We start from the raw sequence: 20,688 nt of genomic DNA on the forward strand, positions 1-20,688 counted from the left end.
AAGGTAAGCCGAGATAAGCAAGGGGCGGCCAGGTTCGGCATGTCTTCCGAGATATCCGTGATAAGCTCCGTCGATGATGCGGTGGATTGGGATTAGAGAACATCTTCTGATTTCTGCAGCGCGTTGCTTTCTTGCTACAGATATACCCGTCTGCTTAGCTTCATCTACATACGCCCAAGCCCATACGGACCGAGAAAATTAACCCTTTTAAATCTATATTTAAGATGATCAACGCCGTGCTCGTCTTCAACAACAACGGCCAGCCCCGCCTGACCAAGTTCTACACCCAGATCGTGAGTGCAGCAACAACACTTGATCTGTTTACGAGTTGAAACTTACAAGGTCACTACTCTAGGATACACAAACGAAACAATCCCTCATCGCCCAAATATACGACCTTGTCGCTCAGCGGCCACCAACGGCCTGCAATTTCCTCCCCCTCCCTCCACTGCTCGCCCGCGGCGCCAGTTCCAGCGGAAACACAGGGCCCTCCGATGCGCCAGCCCAGATCACTTACCGCACATATGCGACACTCTCATTCATCATGATTTCCACGTCTACCGAGTCGCCGCTTGCGCTCATCGACCTCATCCAGGTCTTTGTCGAGGCGCTCGATCGCATTTTCGAGAACGTATGCGAGCTGGACCTTATCTTCGGGTTTGAGACGATGCACGCGGTGCTGAGTGAGATGATTGTTGGTGGAGTAGTTGTTGAGACGAACATAGATAAGATTGTTGCCGGAGTGCAGAGCCAGGAGGGGAATCTGGGGAAGAAGAGGGCTATACAGGCGGCCAGTTCTGGGGTGGGGAGGGGTGGATTGTCTGGGCTGGCTGCATGGCGATGAGCTGGTAGGAAACCCCGGCTTGCTGTCCTTCTGCCGTGGATATCTATCCATGATTCACATATGTAGAAGAGGATTTGTAGTTCCAGTTTACGCATCATGGGCGCTTGGGGATTTGATGTTCATATGGCGTTATTAGGATCTCTAATGCAGTTCGAGATAGGTCATATGCGCTTCGTTAGGTATGCTTATAGCAATTCTCGACTAGATCAAATGAGTGTCAGGTGGACTATACGTCCTAATGGCGCTCCTATACTTTACCTAGGCATCATGCACGACCCAATTCGGAAGGAGCGGGCTAGCCCTACAGCACGTGATAGCGCCGGGAACCGGCTCGCTTGTTTTTCCGGACTAGCGCGGCCCACGAAAGCGTTAGCGCCCTTTTCTCTTGAACTCGAAATAGCTGGTGGTTTTCTTCGTTTCTTCTTCTCTCTGTCAATCCCGTCAACCAGCTCAACGCGGATCACAGTCGACAACAATGGTAAGCACATAGCAATTCAGTTTCGAGTCGCGTCCTTCGAATAGAGCTCTCGGTCGGCTTCGCGATATGTCGTGAGACAATTTTCACTTCGTTTCGCAAAGTTTCGAAGCAATTTCCATTGATCGCACAATTCCCTTTGGGATGCGAGCGTCAGTGATGATTTGGCTGGAGGCACAAGTCTAGTCTCACGACTGGCTTGTGTTCTCTCTAGAGTTCAAAGAAGATGCAGCATTGGTGGATGATATGCTGATCTTCTTTTCTCAATGACAGCCTGCCCCCAAGTCCGGAAAGAAGACCGCTCCCCTCCCCTACCCCCAGGGTAAGGCTGGTTCCAGCAAGAAGGGCCCCAAGGTATGTTCATTGATATCGAATGACGGGAGACAAGTGGGTGCTAATTGACCATACAGAACCCTCTCATCGAGAAGCGTTCTCGCAACTTCGGTATTGGCCAGGACATCCAGCCCAAGCGCAACCTCGGCCGCTTCGTCAAGTGGCCCGAGTACGTCCGTCTTCAGCGCCAGAAGAAGATCCTGAACCTCCGCCTCAAGGTTCCTCCTTCCATCGCTCAGTTCCAGTCCACCCTCGACCGCAACACTGCCGCCCAGACCTTCAAGTTCCTCAACAAGTACCGCCCCGAGACCAAGGTCGAGAAGAAGGAGCGTCTTCACGCCGAGGCTACCGCTGTTGCCGACGGCAAGAAGAAGGAGGATGTCAGCAAGAAGCCTTACAACGTCAAGTACGGTCTCAACCACGTTGTTGGTCTCGTTGAGAACAAGAAGGCCTCTCTTGTCCTGATTGCCCACGACGTCGACCCCATTGAGCTGGTTGTCTTCCTTCCCGCTCTCTGCCGCAAGATGGGTGTCCCTTACGCCATCGTCAAGGGTAAGGCCCGTCTCGGTACCGTTGTCCACAAGAAGGTTAGTCATGCTCTCTCGATTTTGCTTTTTGCCATTGCTAACTCTACTCCTAGACCTCTGCTGTCCTTGCTCTGACTGAGGTCCGCTCCGAGGACAAGGCTGAGTTCTCCAAGCTGCTCAGCGCCATCAAGGAGGGTTACACCGACAAGACCGAGGAGTCCCGCCGCCACTGGGGTGGTGGTATCATGGGTGCTAAGGCCGTTGCCCGCCAGGAGAAGAAGCGCCGCGTCGCCGAGGCCGCCATCCGTGTCTAAGCGTCTCTTCCACGATAATGACTTCGAAAAAGGCTTGTTAAAATTCTACAAAAGTGAATCCGATACCTGGTCCGCCCTACGTCCTTTCCTCTTTTAGTTGCGTCGCAGATACCCATGAATGCATTTAAGACCTCATCATGTTGGACCCCCTGTAAGCACTCCCACGACTAGCATTCATGAGTTTCTCTGCCGCGCTGTAGCGATACATGTATTGTGTAGATACCGCTTCTGGCCCCCTGCCTTTGCCCTAGTCTATCCTTTCCAATGACCCATGCACTCTATGGAGTATGTATTAACTGCCTAGTGGTCGCGCGATATCTATTTACTTTTCCTATCACGACCTATTTGATGAAATGCACATCTTGCTTTTTGCAACCAGTTCAACTACGGAGTATTACTAGATGACATCCACTCTCTTATAGTAAGAGAAACAACGCGCACCACGCACCATTGGTACGTGAACCGCAGCACAAGAACATAAACACAATCATCTACATCGAAGAACAATCAGTTAATCAATATCAGCGCCTGCCCGAGTGAGGGAAAAGCTAAAGTAGCCCCGTAATAGTTCTCAGGCCTGATGGATCATGAAGAAAACGAACTGAAACCCCAACCCACATGCAAACCAGACGAAGATGCAGGAGAGTGGTTCAGTCATCCTATTAAACACCCAGTTTTGAGACCTGCAACAAAAAAAATAGGCAAGAAGAGGACAGAAGTTAAAACCCATATTGGCCCGGGAATTGATACAATCTAGCCAGAAGAAAAGGCGAAGATGAAGATCCGGGAAAGACAAGCACACCCCTGAAGTTAACCGTACAAAGAACATATGTCGCTAGAAATAATGGGCAAGAAAAACATCGCGGAGAATCTTAAGAACGAAGCGCATGCAGTCACTAGCGTTGGGCCGGTTGCCGTCCAATGAGTCCTTGTTTGACCTATAATGATGGTTAGTGGCTTCTCCAAATATCCTAGGGTATGGATAAGCGCACCTTCATTTGTTCGATCCGAGCCTTCAGTTGACTCGTGACTTCAGCGGCTCTCCTCCAGTTCTCTGCCGGCTCCGTACTTCGTGTCAGCTGTTCTTCGCCTGAGGCACTGCCTGATCCGACCATCGATGACCTTGTAGGGCTAGCCATGCCAGAGTAAGCATTTCCAAAAGTAGGGCTGAACTTTCGGCGACCAAGTCCTGGCGATTCCAGGCCATTTTCCTTTTCCTCGCTCGGGCTGGCTGAGGCATAGCTTCGTGGCCGTGTACTTTCGAATCGGGGGCCCATATGGAGACCGCTTCGCGCCATGGCAGAATGGCCATTATTGACCGGGTCTTGGTATAAGGAGCTTGGATCAGGTATCGTCATGCCGAACTGGTCAGGAATAGTGGTTGGAGAGTTCATCGCCCCAGAGCGAAGGGCTCTGGATAGCTCACGTTTCAGGCGCTCAATCTCCCTTTTTTGCTTCTGTACATTTTGGTCGGCGGCCTCCGCGTCACTTCGTGCCCGGGTAAGCTGGGTTTCTTTAGCCTTAATACTCAGAACGTCTCTTGTATGGTCTTCGATGAGCTGCGCATTCTGATTTTGGAGTTCTCCTATCGTAGTGCTCAACTTCGCTTTCTCGGACTTCAATTCTTCGTTAATGCGGCTAAGTCGTTCTTTTTCGAGTCGAAGTTCCTCAAGCTCTGCCCGTTCTATAGCAGTTATCCCACTCACAGCGGGAGCCACTGGTGCTGGCGCTGGCTCGGCTGGAGCTGGTGGTCTCGCAATTGGACGGCCTGCTAGCCCTCTTCCGAGGCCAAACTTTGAAACTGGGGGTGGTTGTGGCTGCTCCTCTGAGGGTGGTGAAATAACTCGTCTCTGGGGTGACGCTAAACCTCCTGGTCCACCCAGCTTCTTCTTCAATGCACCGCCTGGAGTTGGAAGGGTACGCTTCGAGGGGATAGCTTTCGTTGCAGGTTTCGCCGGAGAAGGGGCAGGGGCAGGTTCCTCCAAGGGTGGTGCAGGCGCTGGGGCAGGCTTTTTCAGTCCCAATGGCTTCTTAGTCCCAACGGGCTTTTTCGCCGAGGGTGGAGCTGCCTTTGGTGCCCCAACGATAGGCTTTGGTCGATCCTTGGCCTTGACTTCTGCTGTCTCGAAGTATTCTTTGATCTTATTCTTTCGAATATCGTCCAGTCCGTCGAGGAAAGGGGTCATCGCTCGTTCACCCATAATCTTCATTAGAGTACCCAGGATCTCCGCACCTCCTGCACGATTGACTTCGCTTGAATCGGTAAGGAGTTTGGTAGCAGCTTCGGCTATTGATTTGGTTTCTGGCTTGGAGGGTACCTCGCGAGTGGTACGAAGGCAGCGAATCAAGAACTTGACAGTTTCTTGCTTTACCTGGGGGTTCTTGTGCTTGACAAACTCCAAGATTTCTTCCAGACAATCTGCCAGGCTAGTAGCAATAAACACGGCATCTAGAGCTTGCCCTAAAGCATCCGCAACCGTCTGCTTCTTCTCCTTCAACCGCTCCATAATCGGCGACATGACCGTAGGACGATGTTTGACAAACGCGCTGCGAGTACCTTTGGCGAGAAGATCAATGCAATTAGCTGCAACGGTCACAACCGCGACGTTAGCATCCTTCATGCACTTCGCCAGGCCCCGCGCAATCTCGTCAAATGGGCCGTCCTTGATTTTCGGCACATTCAGTACCGAATACAAAGCGTCCAAGGCTTCCTTCCTATCCTTCCATTTCGATGACCCCAACTTTTCGGAAAAATCTTTGGGAATTTTGGGAAATACGTCGATAGGCTCGGCGAGATCAAAGGCATCAACCTCGCCCCCATCGTCTTCCCCGTAATCGTCCTCCCCACCGGCTTCGCCGGCCTCACTACCTCCGCCAATACCCGCGTCGGCTTCAGCTTGCTGAACTCGGGTCAGTCTCTCTTGCTTAGGAGGTGGCTCTTGTTTCACCGCCTCGAACAATTTCTCCAGGTCTTGTTGTTGGACCGGCTTCAATTCTGCCCAAAAAACGGGCTTCATCGCTTCTTTGAGCCATCGGTACAGTTCTACTGTGAGGTTCTGTGCTTCCGCGCGGACGTTTTTATCAGCGTGCCCGAAAACCTTGGGTAAAGCCTTCAGCACCGGCTTAGGATCGACAACTTTGCAACCGAAATTATGATAAATGGCGGTCAATCCGGTCAGTGTAGCGGCGATGACCTTGGGCACTTTGTGTGATAGAACGGGAAGGATATCTTCGATAACGGGTTCGGGTTTGTCTAATTCAACGCACAGGAGCAACGCTTCAAGCGCGCTAGCTTTTGCCGCGGGTCTGGTTTGTGGTAAACCTTTTTCGGCGATACCGGGAATTGTAGCTCCGCGCGTCCTTTAATCGTGTCAGTCAGCTTCCCGCGTGCAAGGGCAACAGTTATGACAGTCGAGACGGGTAATAAGTACCTCGCGCAACCGGTAGGGCCGCCAAATTGCAGAAAGGCGCAGTATGCCGCTAGACCTTCTTGTTGTGCAGCAACGTTGGAGTCTGTAACTGCGCCTTTCCATAAACTGGCGTCTTGGAATTGTGCGAAAATTGGATCCGATTCGTCGCCCGTTTTCTCGAATAGTTGTTTGGCATCTTCGTATCCTTCTTTTCGAACCTTCCAGTTCTGCAGCACCACAACTCATTAGTCCATGGAATCAAAGGGACAATCAATGCACAGATTGCCAGGAAGCGAGCGAACCTTGTGTGTGAAGCGGTCGGAAAAAGGTAAAGAGGAGAAGTCTTCCTCTCCCTCAGGCATTGTGATAGGAGATGGTTTACTGGAGAACACAGTGCGCGATTAGCAAGCCGCGGGCTTGTGGCGACGGTCGGTGGAAAAACGCGAGAGGGGGATGACTGCCGCCGAGAAAGTGGACCAGGGATCGAGCTTGGACAAAAGTTCTGGGAATAAGAGATCTTTCCGGTGACGAGCGGGGGATGCGCTCTCGTGGAGGAAACGAACTTTGGTCTTGCAGGCTATTGCAGATCTGGGCAAGCGGGCGCAGTGCGGATGGGTTGCCCACACAACAGCATCAAACTGGAGGGGCGAACGAGAGATTTGGTCTGGGACTGGATTCCGGGATGGATTTGCGAAGATCCCGAACGACGATGGGTATGGGTTATCGAGTGGTTTGACAGAGGCGCGGGGAGAAAGATCATGAAGAGACGGAGATGGCCACTGCGGTTCCTGAGTAAACAAAATGGCTGCTTGGGCGACCCAAAAGTTGGGGCTTGGCACTCTTCAGGTAGGTATACTGCCCAACTAGGACGACTGAGGACTAAAGTCTTTTCCCTCTTTCTTGACATTATATTTGCGAAGTGCTTTGAACACCATATCAATCATAGCACGATGATGGCCGATTCTTGTCGGTTTGCTTGGGAGACTTGCAAAAGTGCAGCCATTGTGTCTAACTGATCTTGTGTTTTGAAGAATATACTAGCGAAGGCCGCGGCGCGCAGCGCCGCGGTTAGAGGTAGTAAATTATTTTTCTTAGTAATTTAATATTAATAAATTATTAAAAGGCAAGCTAGTTCCTATTAGTATTATAGCTTGTTTTTTATAATATTAAAGGGGATTAATTTAATTTAGGGGTATAGCTATTTTTATATAGGGGGATATTAAACTTAATTATATATTAAAATACCTTTATCCCGCGCGGTTAATAGTATATAAAGTAATTAAGGTATAATATTATTATTTAATTAAAAAAATACCCTGGTTAGTTTTAGTGCTATAATTCCTAGTAGTTTATTAAGTAAAAAAGCTTTAAAAAATAATAATTTTTTATAAAAAAGCTAGAAAACCTATTAATAATACTAGTAATTAAATTTTAAAACTAGTATAGTTTTTTAAAAAATATTTAAAAAAAATATTTTTTAAGCCCCTGTTAAAATTTATAGTAAGCTTTTAAATATTTAAAGGGTTTTAGGGGTTTAAGGGTTTTAAGGGTAAGAATTTTAAAAATAATTTATTTATAATTAATAATAAGCTTATTTATTATAAATATAATAAATTTTTTTTTAAATTTTTAATAATAATAAAAAACATACTTATATTAAATAAAAAGTTTTATTAACTTTTTAATATACTAGGGGCTTAAAAGGGTTTTTTACTAAATAAAATTATAATTAAATAATTTAAAAATATAATTATTTTTATATAAGAAAATATTAAACTTTAGGGAAAAATATAATACTATACTAGGTATAATTTAAATATTTTAATATACTATAGCATGGGGAAATAATTATAAAATTTAATTTAGTTATAGCTATTAATTTTTAAGTTAAAACTACTTAAGTAGGCTAACTAGGGTAAGTATAAAATATAATATTAAAAAGGCTATTTATAGCCCAGGGTGCCATAGGTAGTACTTATTTATATTATATTTTTTAAATATATTATTAAAAAAGTAATAACTATATAAAGTTATAATTTTTATTACTTTAATATATAAAAAAAGTAATAGGCAGGGTATATTTATAAAAAGTATTAATTTATTAAATTTTAAGGGGCTAGCCCCTGGGCTAAAAGTATTTATTTAATAATAATATAAATTTAGGGGCTGGCTTTAAGCTAAATATTAAATATTAATTAAAACCAGGCTATATAATCTATTTAAATTATTATTTTTTAATAATAATAGTTAAGGTAATACTTATTATAAAAAAAAGCAAGGCCCCTAACTAAAGGTTATAAATAACTATTTTTTAGTAAGTAAGTTTTTTATTATTAAACTTTATTATAGGATACTAATAGCCTATATTTAGTTACTTGCTTAGTTTACCTGCTTAGTTTACCTACTTAATTTACCTACTTAGTTTACCCGCTTATGGCCCTCCAGCCTTATTTTATAGGCTATATTTTTTTTTATTTTATATAGCTTTATAGCTAATTAGTTTTTTAAAAATTAAAAAGTTACCAGGAATTAAAGGTATATTAAGAATTAAAAAAAACTAGGGGTTATTTATAAATTAATTAAATAAAAAATAAATATACTTATACTAAATAAAAAGTTTTATTAAGTTTTTAGTATACCCAGGGGCTTAAAGGGGTTTTTATAATTACTTATAATATTAATAATATATTTACTAGTATTAAGGGTGGTTTCTAAAGTCCTAACTTAAATATTTAGCCTTAAGTATTTAGGGTGGTTTTTAAAGTTTTAACTTAAATATTTAGCCTTAAGTATTTTAGTGGTAAAGGCATTTAAAAAATAATTATTTATAAATAATATTAATAAAGTAGGGCCCTTGCTAGATATAGTAATAAATAAATTTAATAATTAAAAAAAACTACCTTATAAACCTTACTTATAATACTTACTTTTAGTACCTATTATTTATAGGCTAGTAAAATTTATACCTAAAATATTAAGTATTAGCATGTTTAGAAAAGTATTTTACTTTTTTTTATATTTAACTAGTTATTATATAAGCTAATAAGCTTTAATTATTAAGGTTAGCTTTTAATAAGGTAAATAGCTTATTATTATAAAATAAACCTATAATATAAAGTTTTTTTTAAAATAAAAAAATAATATAATATTTTTAAAAGTAGCTATTTTTTAGGGCATAGCTCTTGCATATATTATATTAATAAGCTTATTAAATTTATTATACTTTAGTATTATACTTTTATACTAGTATTTTAAGATATAAAATACCTAGGGTTTATAAGGTTATTTATTTTAAAAAATATACTAGCTAAAGTTTATAATATATTAATAGTTAATAATATTATTAAAATAGCTAGCTAGCTTTAAAACTACTTATATAATTTAGCTTTAATATTTTTTATAATTAAATTTAGCTTTAATACTTTTAGTTATAATATTAAGGTAAGTTAGGCTATTAAAATTAAGTTAAATAAGGCTTATTATTTTTATTTTATAATATACATAAAAATACTAAGGTTTAAAAGCCATGTTTATTAAAATAATAAATATATACTATTTCCGCGTGTTATAAAAAAAAATAGTAAGTTAAATTTTTTTAGTTAGGGGCTTATTTTTAATAAATATATTAATTTAATAATCACTAGTATTATATTTAACTAAAAATATATTTTTTATTTAATAGTTTTTAAATTACTAGAATAAGGCTTTAAAGCCTAAAACCTTTTAAATTTATTATATTAAAGCTTTTTTTTAAGTATTACGCCTTTAGGCATGCCTTTAGGTATTAAGGGTTAACTTAGGGCTAAATTAAAAAGGGTTATTAAAATAATAATACTTTATTATTAGTTATATATTAATTAACCAAAGTTATTATAATAAAAATTTCTAGCTTATAAAAAATATATATTATATTTAAATACCTATTTTAAGTAATTATAGGCTATAAGAATTTAACCTAAAAGGTATTATAAGGTTAAATAAGTAATTTTATTTTAACTTAAACTTTAGGGAGTAATATATTATTTATTTTATATAAAAAGGTAATAAATAATAAAAGGTTTTATTAATATTTTAAGTTATACCCTTATATACCCCCCTTATATAATAATAAAGGCATAGGTAGTATATTATAGTAATATAAAGTAATAATAAGTAATAATTTTTAAGTAGCTACTATACCCTAGGTTAGCTAAAAAAATAGTAATTAATAGTATTTTATAAGCGCAAAGGCATGTTATTAATAATAGTTAATAATACTAATATACCAACACCTAGGAATAAGCTAATATACTAATACTTAAAAATATTTTATTTTTTTAGTTAGTAAGGTTTAGGGTGGCCTTATTATATAAAAAACTAATTAATTTTATTAAAATATATTATACTAGTTTAACTAGTTTAAACTAGTTAGTTTATTTAAGTATAATAAATAATTAATAAATTTAAACTTAATAAATTTAAATGCCTATTATCTTTTTTTTTAGTGCTAAACATAAATTATAAACCTAAGAACTTTAATAAACTAAAAACTATTAATAAATTAAAAATAGCTAATAAACCTAGATTTAAATATTTAATTTTTTTTTACTATACTTTGTATTACTATAAGTATTTTAATTTTCTTAGTTAGCAGGCCCCCTATTAAGTTACTAGTATACCCAAGGGCTTAAAGGGGGGTAAATAACTAAGATTATTAGTATAATCAAGGGCTTAGGGCTTAGTGGGCAAACTTAGTAAGTAAATTAAAGGTAAACTAAAAATAAAATAAAGGTAAAACAGGGGTAAACTTAATAAATAAACATAGTTTATTATAAAATATACTAAAAATATATTTAATAAAAAAAAAGGCAGGTACCTAGCATATATTAAAGCACTAGTTATTAAAATAACTAAATTTACTAGTTAAAAAAGGGCTTGGTATTAAATTAAGTATAAAAGTAATAAGTAATTATTAATTTTAAACCTTAAAATAATACTTAATTACTAACCTTATATTATAAAAAAATTATAAATATAATACTAATAATAAAGTATAACTATTTAATTAAGTATATAATTACTTTTTTAATACCCCTTTTTATAGCCCTAAAAGTTTTTAAGGGGGTAATTTTTATAAAAAAGTTAGTAATACTTAAAAAAAGTAATTATATATAAAGTAAGCGCCCCTAATATTAATTAATAAATATAAAGTTATTATTATTATTAAAACTAAAAAAAAAATAAAAAAGCATAAAAACTAAATTACTTTTTATTTTTTTTATACTTAAGCTTATAAGCCCTTAAGTCCTTATATTTTTATTTTTTTAACTTTTTATTTTTATTTTTTAAGGCCTTTTTATATTTTATTAAAAAGCGCGGTGGTGCTAGGGATTAAAAAAGCTTATAATTACTTACTTTTTTTACTTTTATATTTTTATTAATAAAACCCCTAATTTCCTGCTTAACACGCGGGCTAAAATAAAAGTAATTAATATAGGATATAATATGTAAAAAGGGACTAGTATATAAAAAGTTATTAAAATTTTAAAAAATAATAATATTAATATTAATATTAATTTTAAGGGATTTATTAAGTGGCATGCCTGGTATAATACTTTTTTAAAATTATTTAGTATTAAAAATAAAAATATATTAATAAAGGTAAATATAAAGTATAATATATATACTAGGGAGTAATAATAAGTAAAAAGGTTTTTATATTAATAATAATAAATATAACCTAGGACCCAGCCTATAAACCACTAAAAAAATAGTTAATAATAATTATTAAAATATAAATAAACCTTTTATTAATAAGTGCTATTTATTTAATAATAATACTAGTTATTATATATTAACAGCCTATAGCAGGAATAATAATATACTATTAATATAAACTTAGGCGCAGGATATAATAAATATTAAATTTTATAAACTAGGGTTCCTCCCTCCCGCGATAACTTTAGATATAAATATTAAAAACCTAGTAAATATTAATATTAGCCTAGTAAATTATATTAACTATACCTATAAGAGTTATAATAGGGTTAATAATATTAATTAAAAAGTTAAAATAAATTTTTAAAAAAGGATTATTATTTTATATATAAAAATTATTTATATTTATAGCAAGGGTTAGACTATTAGGGCCTGGAATAATTAAAAAAGTATTATTAAATTAGGTAAACTAGCTATTAATATATATAAGGTTAAGCTTATTAAACTACTTAATAATGTGGAGGGGCGGTACTAGATTATGGGAGCTAGAGGAGCCAAACAGTGGTAGTTACCTAGGACTAGACAGCACGTAGTATAGGTAGAAGTAATAATAAAAAAAAATATATATATTAGGGTAAATAATAAATTAAGTATAAAAAGCTAGTAGTAAGGCTATAAGTATTATAGGAATTAATATTAGGGTATAACCCCACTATATTTTTTTAAAAGGGGGCTAAAACTTGCCAGTAGGCAAGACTTTTTCTTACTTATATTTTTTATTTTTTTTAAAGTAGTATTTTAAAGTATAATAACTAACTATGCTTTACTTAGCTAGCCTTTACTAGGCCTTTTTTTTTACCTTTTTTATTTTTTTTTTTTTATTAGTGTTATGTATAGGTAATAATTAAGTAATTTAATAAATATATTTTAAAGCTTGTTAATTCCGCCGGGGCAAAAAGTGCTAATAATAGTTAATAAGTAGCTTAGCTTTATTTAGCACTTTTTTAATAACCATGGTTATATAAGCAGGAATAAGGGCAGGAGGCAGTACTATTTTATAATAATTATAGCTAAAGTTATTAAAGTACTCCTATTTTAGCTTTTAAAATTATATATATATATTTATAGTAATAAAAATAGCCTTTTTTTTCTAGGACTTAAAAAAATTATACTTAATAAATATATTTAGGTTAAATACTAGCTTTATTTTATTAACCACCTTAGCTAAATCCTATTTATAATATTTTACTAAGGTATTACTAATAGCTCCTAGCCCCTGGAGTTAAATAGTTAAGGCAAATAATTATAAAATTTTTAAATAATAATTTAAAAAACTAGACAGGGAGGTAAGGCCAGGTATAAAGTTATAATATATAATAGCTAATTTTTTTTAGGTGCCTTTTTTTACTATTTTAAGCATTTAATAATTAGCTAACATGGTAATATACTAGGGTAATACCATGCGCCTTATTTTTATAGCTAATTTAGTAAATTTATATAATACTAGCAGGTATATAATTTATATAATAAGTTATAAATAAGGGTTTTTTTCCTAGTTTATATAAAAGTATTTAGTATTATTTTTAATCTATTTTTTATTTTTTATATAGTTAATTAAATTAAAAAGATTATTAGCACTATCTCGCGCCTTTACCCGTGCTAGCCATGCCTTTACCTTATTTTTTTAATACATGCCTAGTAAAACCTTGGTGTAATTATTATTATTTTTTATATTTAATAATAATAATCCCTAAATAATATTTACTTCTTATTTATTTTAAAGCGCTTGGTTAATATTAATATTTATATATTAAAAGTAGGTGTAATTTTCTTGCTAGGTATACTTTATATAGTATAAATATAAAATTAGTTAGTACTTATAATTAGGCCTTAATATAATATACCAGGCCTAATAAAATAGGTTCTAGTGCATAAGTTATTAAATAATAATATAATAAGTATTTTATAGCTAGCTATAATTTAGCGCCCCTTAATACTTGCGTAGGTAATAAAAATAAATATTTATTTTTTTTTAGGCAAGGTTTAAAAATTAGGTATTTAGTTTATATTTTTTAGACGCTAGATTTTTAAGTTTTTTAGCTAAATAGTTAAAAAGACTATTAATATTAACAAAACCTTGGTTATTAAATAAACCTTTATAATTTTTTTTTTATAATCTACTAGGGAGAGTACCACGGGTAATTTCTATAATATTAAGGTATAAAAATAACTTAAAAAGCCAGGAATACTTATAATAATATTAATAAATACTTAATATATTTTTTAGGCGTAAAGGTTAAACTTTTTATTAAAATTATATAAAGTAAGCCTTGCTTACTATAATATTACCTAGGTTTAAATAATTTTTTAAAATAAATTTAATATAAGGGCGTAGTATTTTATTAAGTAAGTTAATTTTTATATTAATTTTTCCCCCTAGTTATTTTATATAAAAATAGTATATATACCAGCGCTTCTTTTTTAGTACTAGTATAGTTTTTTTTATAAATTTATTATAGGGTACGTGCTTATAGGACAGTACTTTATTTTTTATTAATTTTAATTATAAAATTAATAATAATTAATACTTATATATAGTAGCAGGTATTTTTATTTTTAGTAAGCAGAGTTAATACTTTAGTAAACTTAGGTAAGTATAGGTTTTTAGTAACTTCCTGCGCTAGGTTAATCGCGCTATTTTATAATACCTTTTATATAATTATTTTTATTACCTAGTAACTAGCAACACGTGGTAGCAACCTATTTAATTAGCTAGTTATTTTATATCTAGGTAAATATAAAATACTAATAATAAATATTTAGTTTATACTTATTAATATATGTAAGATTACAGCGCTATAAGCCAATCCTTAACTAGTTATACTTACTTATTTTTAGTGGCGGGCTCCTAGGGCTAATAAATTAAAAAATATAGTATTATTAATATACTAAAAATAGGTTAAAACATAATTTTTAAATTTATTAAGTATTTCCTAAAAAATAATATTATAAGTAGTAATGTATTTTATAGGTTTAGTTCTAGCTAGTTATAAAAAGCCTAAGGCATGTAATTTAGCCTAGCTTTAAATAATTAAGTTATAACTAAATAATAGGGCAAGGCTAGACTAAAATAATAATTAGGTTAATAACTAATTTAAAACACGGGGAGTTTTAACTAGGTTTAGTATATAAGCAGGCGCGCGGGGAGTTACTAGCTAATTTTTTTTAATTTTTTTATTTATAAAATCCCGGGCGTGAACAAGTTTGTTATTTTTTATAATTAATTTTAACTTTTTTAAGTAGTAATTATTATAGCTAGGCTAAAAAGGCATGCTTAGGGCATGGTTAATATTTTTAAGTATAATAGCTAATATTATATATTTTTTTTATTTTTTATTACCCACGCGATTTACCACGGTATTATTAATATTATTTTAAATAGCTTGCTATTTAGTATTTAAAGTTAAGCTATTAAATATTTTTTAAACCCTTTTAACTAATAGTTATAAGTGCACGTGCTTAAAAATATTTATAATAATATTTATTTAATTTTTATTATTATAATACTTAAAAATAAGGGTATTTTATATTTTTTTTACCTTAACGCGCTACTTTTTTATATTTTTAATAGTTTTTTTAGCTATATTTTAAAACTTGTTTTTATTAATAGCTATAAAGTTAGTTACCTTTTATACCTTAGTTTTTAAAACATGTTTTTAAAGCTTTATAATAGCATTTTTTAAATTATTTTTTATAATAAATAGCGCTATAAATAGCTTTTTTTATTATTTATACTACATATTAAGCAGCGCGTTTTTAATAGCTTAAATAGCTTTTTTTATACTAGTATAGGTTACTAGTTTAATTTTAATTAGCTACTATTTTATAAGGGAAATAGCACTTATAATTATTTAAGTTTACTTTAGGGTATTTAATAAACATAGGGTTAGGATATATTATTAAGACTAGCAAAGGCTTAATAATTAAAAGGGGTAGTACTAAATAATATTAATTAAAAAACTTATTTATATACGCGGAAAGGCACTTTTATTATTATAATTATTATTTAGTTTTTAAATATTTTAGCTTTTAAGCACTTAGTAGCTATAAGACTAGCAGGTTTTAGCGCGCTTAATACTAGTATTTTAACTAGGTTAAAAGGCTTTTATTTTTTTTTTTCCAGGCGCTCGCGTTGGGCGGCCATTACTTTCTTACTTTTTTTAAAAGGGTTAAAATTAAAAAAAATAACAAGGCCATGGTTATAATACCTAGTACCCTAGCATGGGTAATAATAATTTAAGCAGGCAGGTAGTTAGTAGGGAAAAGTAATATATAATAGTAAAAAATAATAGGTAAAAATAATATTATAAAATAGGGGGAACATAAGATTAAATAATAAAAATTAAAAAAAATAAAAAATATAAAAATTTTAAAAGGCACTAAGTTATAATGGGCAAAGCGGGTCCAGGTAATAATAGGTAAAATATAAAAAAACTAACCTTAATTAATAAGGGGGTAACACAAAAAAAATTAACTAATAAAAGGTAATATAAAAAAAATTAACTAATAGTAAAATATAAAAAAAATTTACTTAGTAACTCCTTAGTAACTTCTTAACTTTTTACTTAGTAACTTCTTACCTTTTTACTTTTTACTTAAAAACTTTTTAACTTATCTTGGCTGGTGGCGGCGGTATAATAATAGCTAAATTTTATTTATTTAATACCTAGCTAGCTTTTTATTTTATTATTATATTTACCTAGTTTTTTATATCTAGGTTTTCCCCCGCCTTTTATTTTTTTATTTTTAAGTTTTTATCTTGTCCTCCGGGTTTCGCGGTGTTATTAATAAAGTTTTTATTTAAGTAAAATAGCTTTAACTTATTATTATTTATTATATGGGCCATGCATGTGCTATTAAGTTTACTTAATTAATAAGCTTTAATATTAATATATACTTTTTTAATTTAATAGGGTCCTAGTTATTAAAATTATAATTTAACTATTATTTTTAAATTTTACTTTTATTTATTATTTTATAGGAGCATGTAGTTACTTTTTTTTAATAAAATATACTTAATAATATAATTATTATTTTAAATATTTTTATTTTTTTTTTAAATATATTTTAGTTGCAAAACCACTTTTTTTATATTTTTATTTTTTTTTTTAATTTACCAGGTCCTTATTATAATTAGGTTTTTTTAGGTATAAATATTTTTTTAAAATAAGGTTACCCATGTAAATACTTTAAGTTTAATTAAAAAAATTACTTTTTAACTTATAAGTATTTAAATAAAAGTTATTCTAGTGGTTTTATAAGTTATTAATTAAATAAACTATAGTATTAGGTAAAAGTATTAGGTTTAGCCTTTTTTAATATTATTAATAAGTTTATTAATAATATTTTTAATAACTTAATTTATATATTTAATAATGGTGTTTACTTTTAGGTGTTATAATAAGATATTAGCTTGCTTAACCTTATATTTTTATAAAAAAATATTAATAACTTCCCCTTTTATTTTTAGTTTTTTATCTAGGATTATTTGGCAGGGAACTCTAAATTTATAAATAATATATTTAAATAAAAACTTTATAATAGCAGGTGTATTTATAGCAACTAGTGGTTTATTTTTAGGCTATTTTAATAACAGGCATGTTTTTAGTACTATATACCTAAAATTAGTATTAAAAGGCATGTAAATAATATTAATATTAAACATGTTAAAAAAAAGTGGCGTGGTAATAAAATAAAGTTTTTTATACTTTTACTAGGGATTCCTAGCTTAGTAGGTAAGATATTTTTTTATTAAAGCTATTATATTTATATAGCTACCTAACTACTAGTACCTAAAAAATAAGTAATTATAAGTGCCTTCGCGCCCTTTATACCCTAATTTTTTATATATTACCTTAAAAATTATATAGCATTTTTTTATATTATTAACCACTTGTTAAACTAGCTGGCCTTTAAAGCCTTTTTAAAATAAATAACCTTTATATAAAATATAAATAGCAGCAGTAGCTTAAAGCTTATAATAGTTTAACTAGCTTATTTTTAGTAATTTTAATAAGGTTACTAGGTACCAGGTAATTTTATAATACCTTATTAAATAGTAGCCTTTTAAAAATATATTTATTTTTAAGTTAGGTTTATTTTTATTATTTTCTAGTAATAAGTTATAATTTTTTAAGGTTTTTATAAATTTATTAAAGGCTCTTGCCTTAGTTAATTATATTTACACCTTAATTACTTTTAGTTTTACTTTTACCTATTTATTAATATTAATTTTAGTGTTTTTTTATATTATATCTTTTTTTATAATAGGCCTATATAATAAGGTATTTATAATTATGTTTTTATTACTTAGTACATGCTTTATAATAAAGTTAAATATTTAAATTTATACTAACTAACTTACTACTAGCATGCCTAGTAAATTAAATACTAACCTATTTAACTAGCTTACTAGGGTGTTAGTATTAGTTTCCAGGAAAAAATACATGTTATATAACTAGAACCTAAGCTTTTTAAAAGTTATTATAAGGCCTTAATATTTTTTTTTTTAGTATTATATTATTTTTTTATATTATTTTATATACTAAAGTTATATTTTACCGCGTGTTATTTCCTATTTTTTTTTATATAATACATGCTTTTTATTTATTTAGGCTCGCGTTTATTACTAAAATAATTATTAATAAGATAATAATATAATTAATAGGTAGCATGCATGGGAATATTATAATAATCTTTTTTAAGCAAATAAAGGTATTTTTTTATTTTTTTTTTTACTACTAGCAGGCGTTTTTATAAAGTAGTAGGTATAGTAGTTTAGCTTTTTAAGCATAGTAATTAATAATTATTTTAAACCCTGCTATTAGCCCCGCGAATTTATAAACTTACTTAATATTTTAAGGCTTAGGCTAGTAAAAAACCTTAGCCACCTTTATTATTTTAAAATACCTTTTATTATAGTTATATACCTATTTTATAATTTTAAGCCCTTTTATATAAAACTATAATTTTTTTATTAAAATTATAGCCCCGGCAAGCTTTACTAGGTAAAGCATGTGATTTAGGTTTACTAAATACTTTAATATATATTATTAAATTTCTAGCAAAGCTTTTTTATTATTATACTTAGTTTTAGGTTTTTTTACGCTAATATTATCTAAAAATATCCTTATTATTAGTAATATTAATTTTTTTAAGATTTTTTTTTAACCTTAATAAACTAGGCAACTAAGTTCATGGCTTCTTATATAATAGTTATTTATTAAAAAAAACTTATTATAATATAAATAGTGGTTTTATCCCTATTTTTAGGGTTTAGGGTAATCTAGTTATACTTAAATATTTAATTAATAAAAAATACCACGGCCATGCTAGTAAACTTATTAAAAAATTTATTAGTATTTAGTAAAAGGTTTGCGTTTTATATAGTAATTTTATTAAGTTTAATAGTATTAATTACTAGTTAGTAAATACCAGGCATTTTTTTAATAACTAAAAAGTATGGGTTTTTATAAAGGCCCTGGGAGTATTTAAATATTCCAGCCTTTAGGTATTTTTTAAATATTTTAACTATTATTTTTTAGGCCGCTTTTAGAATCTTAATTAAGGGTACTTACTATACTTAGTATTTTATTATTTATAGTTACTATAGGGGCGCTATTTTTAGTTACACGTGGCTAATATTTTTAGTTCCCTATTCTAGCGCTCCTTTTTTTTAATATAATATATTTAATAGTATTTTTTTTTCCTGCGCTGTTAACTAGTTTTTAACTTTTAATTTTATAGCTTTTTTAAGTATTAATTAGGTTCCCCGCGGGAATTAAGTAATTTATAATTAAAAATAAAAGTTAAATTTAGTACTTGCTTTGGGCGCCTGGCAGAGGGAATAGTATTATTTAAAATAAAGTTTTTACTAATTTTTTATACCTTTTAATATATTACCTTTTTTTATGCTATTTACTAGTTATACTTTATTAGCTTTTTTTTTAAATAAGGTTACTAGCCAGGCTATATTTAAAGGCCATGCCCCGCGTATTTTTTTAGCTTTATACCTTATTTATTAAATATATCTTGGGGGCTTGCTCAGGCGTTTTAATAATTTTTAAGTAATTTTATTAACAGGTGCTTTGCATGTGTTAAATAGGTTAAATATAAACTTAGTAATTATAAATTTATAGCCCGTGATTAGCTTAATAATTTTATATTTATTTAAATATAAAATTACCTAGTATAAAATTAACTTAATTTTTAAATTTTTAAGTAGCTAGGGGGTGTTTAAGTAACCTTTAACTTACTTAATAATTTTATATTTAATTAAATATAAAATTATTTTAACTTTTAGTTTTTTGGGTGCTTGGGCGCAGCTTAAGTATTTAATTATTTTATTAAAAACCTTATTTATTAATTATTTTAGGGCCCCTGGTATTATTATTCTAGCTTTTATAATAAGTAACTACCTAATATTATAATTCTTGCTTAGTTTTTTAAATCCTGCCTAGGTTAAATATTTCTTTTATATTTAGCTAGTAATAGCTTTTAGGGTACATGGATTTTTAAAAATTAGTTTTAACTAGTAAAATAAATTATGCACTTTATATTATTATTTTTTTTAGTATTTATTATAAACAAGGCTTGGTATTAAAAGGGCCTTCCTAAAATAAATTTTTTTTTTAAATTATTTAATATAAAATAATTAATACTCTGGTATATAAGGTCCTTAATAATTATTAAAAGATTTTTTATAATACTTATATAGCTACCCTTAGCTTAATTTATAATTATTACTTTTACCTACGGCTTTAGCTTATAAAACAAGTTAATTTTTTTATATAGTTATTTATTAATAATATTAAGTTTCACGCTGGTATCCAGGAGCGCCTTTATAAATTATTTTTTTACTTTAATTAAGATTTTAATACTTAGGGATATATAGGGGTTTTTTTTACTAGAAAGGGGCTTGGACCTTAAGCCTTTTATAATAATATTTATAAGTATTACTTACATGTATTAAAAGGGCATGTTATTAGTTAGCTTAGGCCCTAATATTAAGTTTATAATAGCTATATTT

At 31.1% G+C, this 20,688-nt stretch overlaps 2 protein-coding genes across 2 annotated transcripts; one reads left to right on the forward strand and one right to left on the reverse strand.

Moving 5' to 3' along the window:
• Positions 1-224: 224 nt before the first annotated feature.
• On the forward strand, positions 225-2,493 carry DSM5745_09606 (60S ribosomal protein eL8; the record flags this gene model as incomplete). The annotated part of the gene is made up of 5 exons (XM_026751622.1): positions 225-293; positions 356-802; positions 1,593-1,673; positions 1,730-2,239; positions 2,293-2,493. The coding sequence occupies 5 exons, from the start codon at positions 225-227 to the stop codon at positions 2,491-2,493; spliced, it is 1,308 nt and encodes a 435-aa protein (XP_026599970.1).
• Positions 2,494-3,464: 971 nt separating this feature from the next.
• Positions 3,465-6,265, reverse strand: DSM5745_09607 (putative spindle pole body component; the record flags this gene model as incomplete). The annotated part of the gene is made up of 3 exons (XM_026751623.1): positions 3,465-5,853; positions 5,925-6,130; positions 6,206-6,265. The coding sequence occupies 3 exons, from the start codon at positions 6,263-6,265 to the stop codon at positions 3,465-3,467; spliced, it is 2,655 nt and encodes an 884-aa protein (XP_026599971.1).
• Positions 6,266-20,688: the final 14,423 nt, after the last annotated feature.

Source organism: Aspergillus mulundensis, assembly GCF_003369625.1.
Source record: "Aspergillus mulundensis strain DSM 5745 chromosome Unknown scaffold_12, whole genome shotgun sequence".
Taxonomy (NCBI): Eukaryota; Fungi; Ascomycota; class Eurotiomycetes; order Eurotiales; family Aspergillaceae; genus Aspergillus; species Aspergillus mulundensis.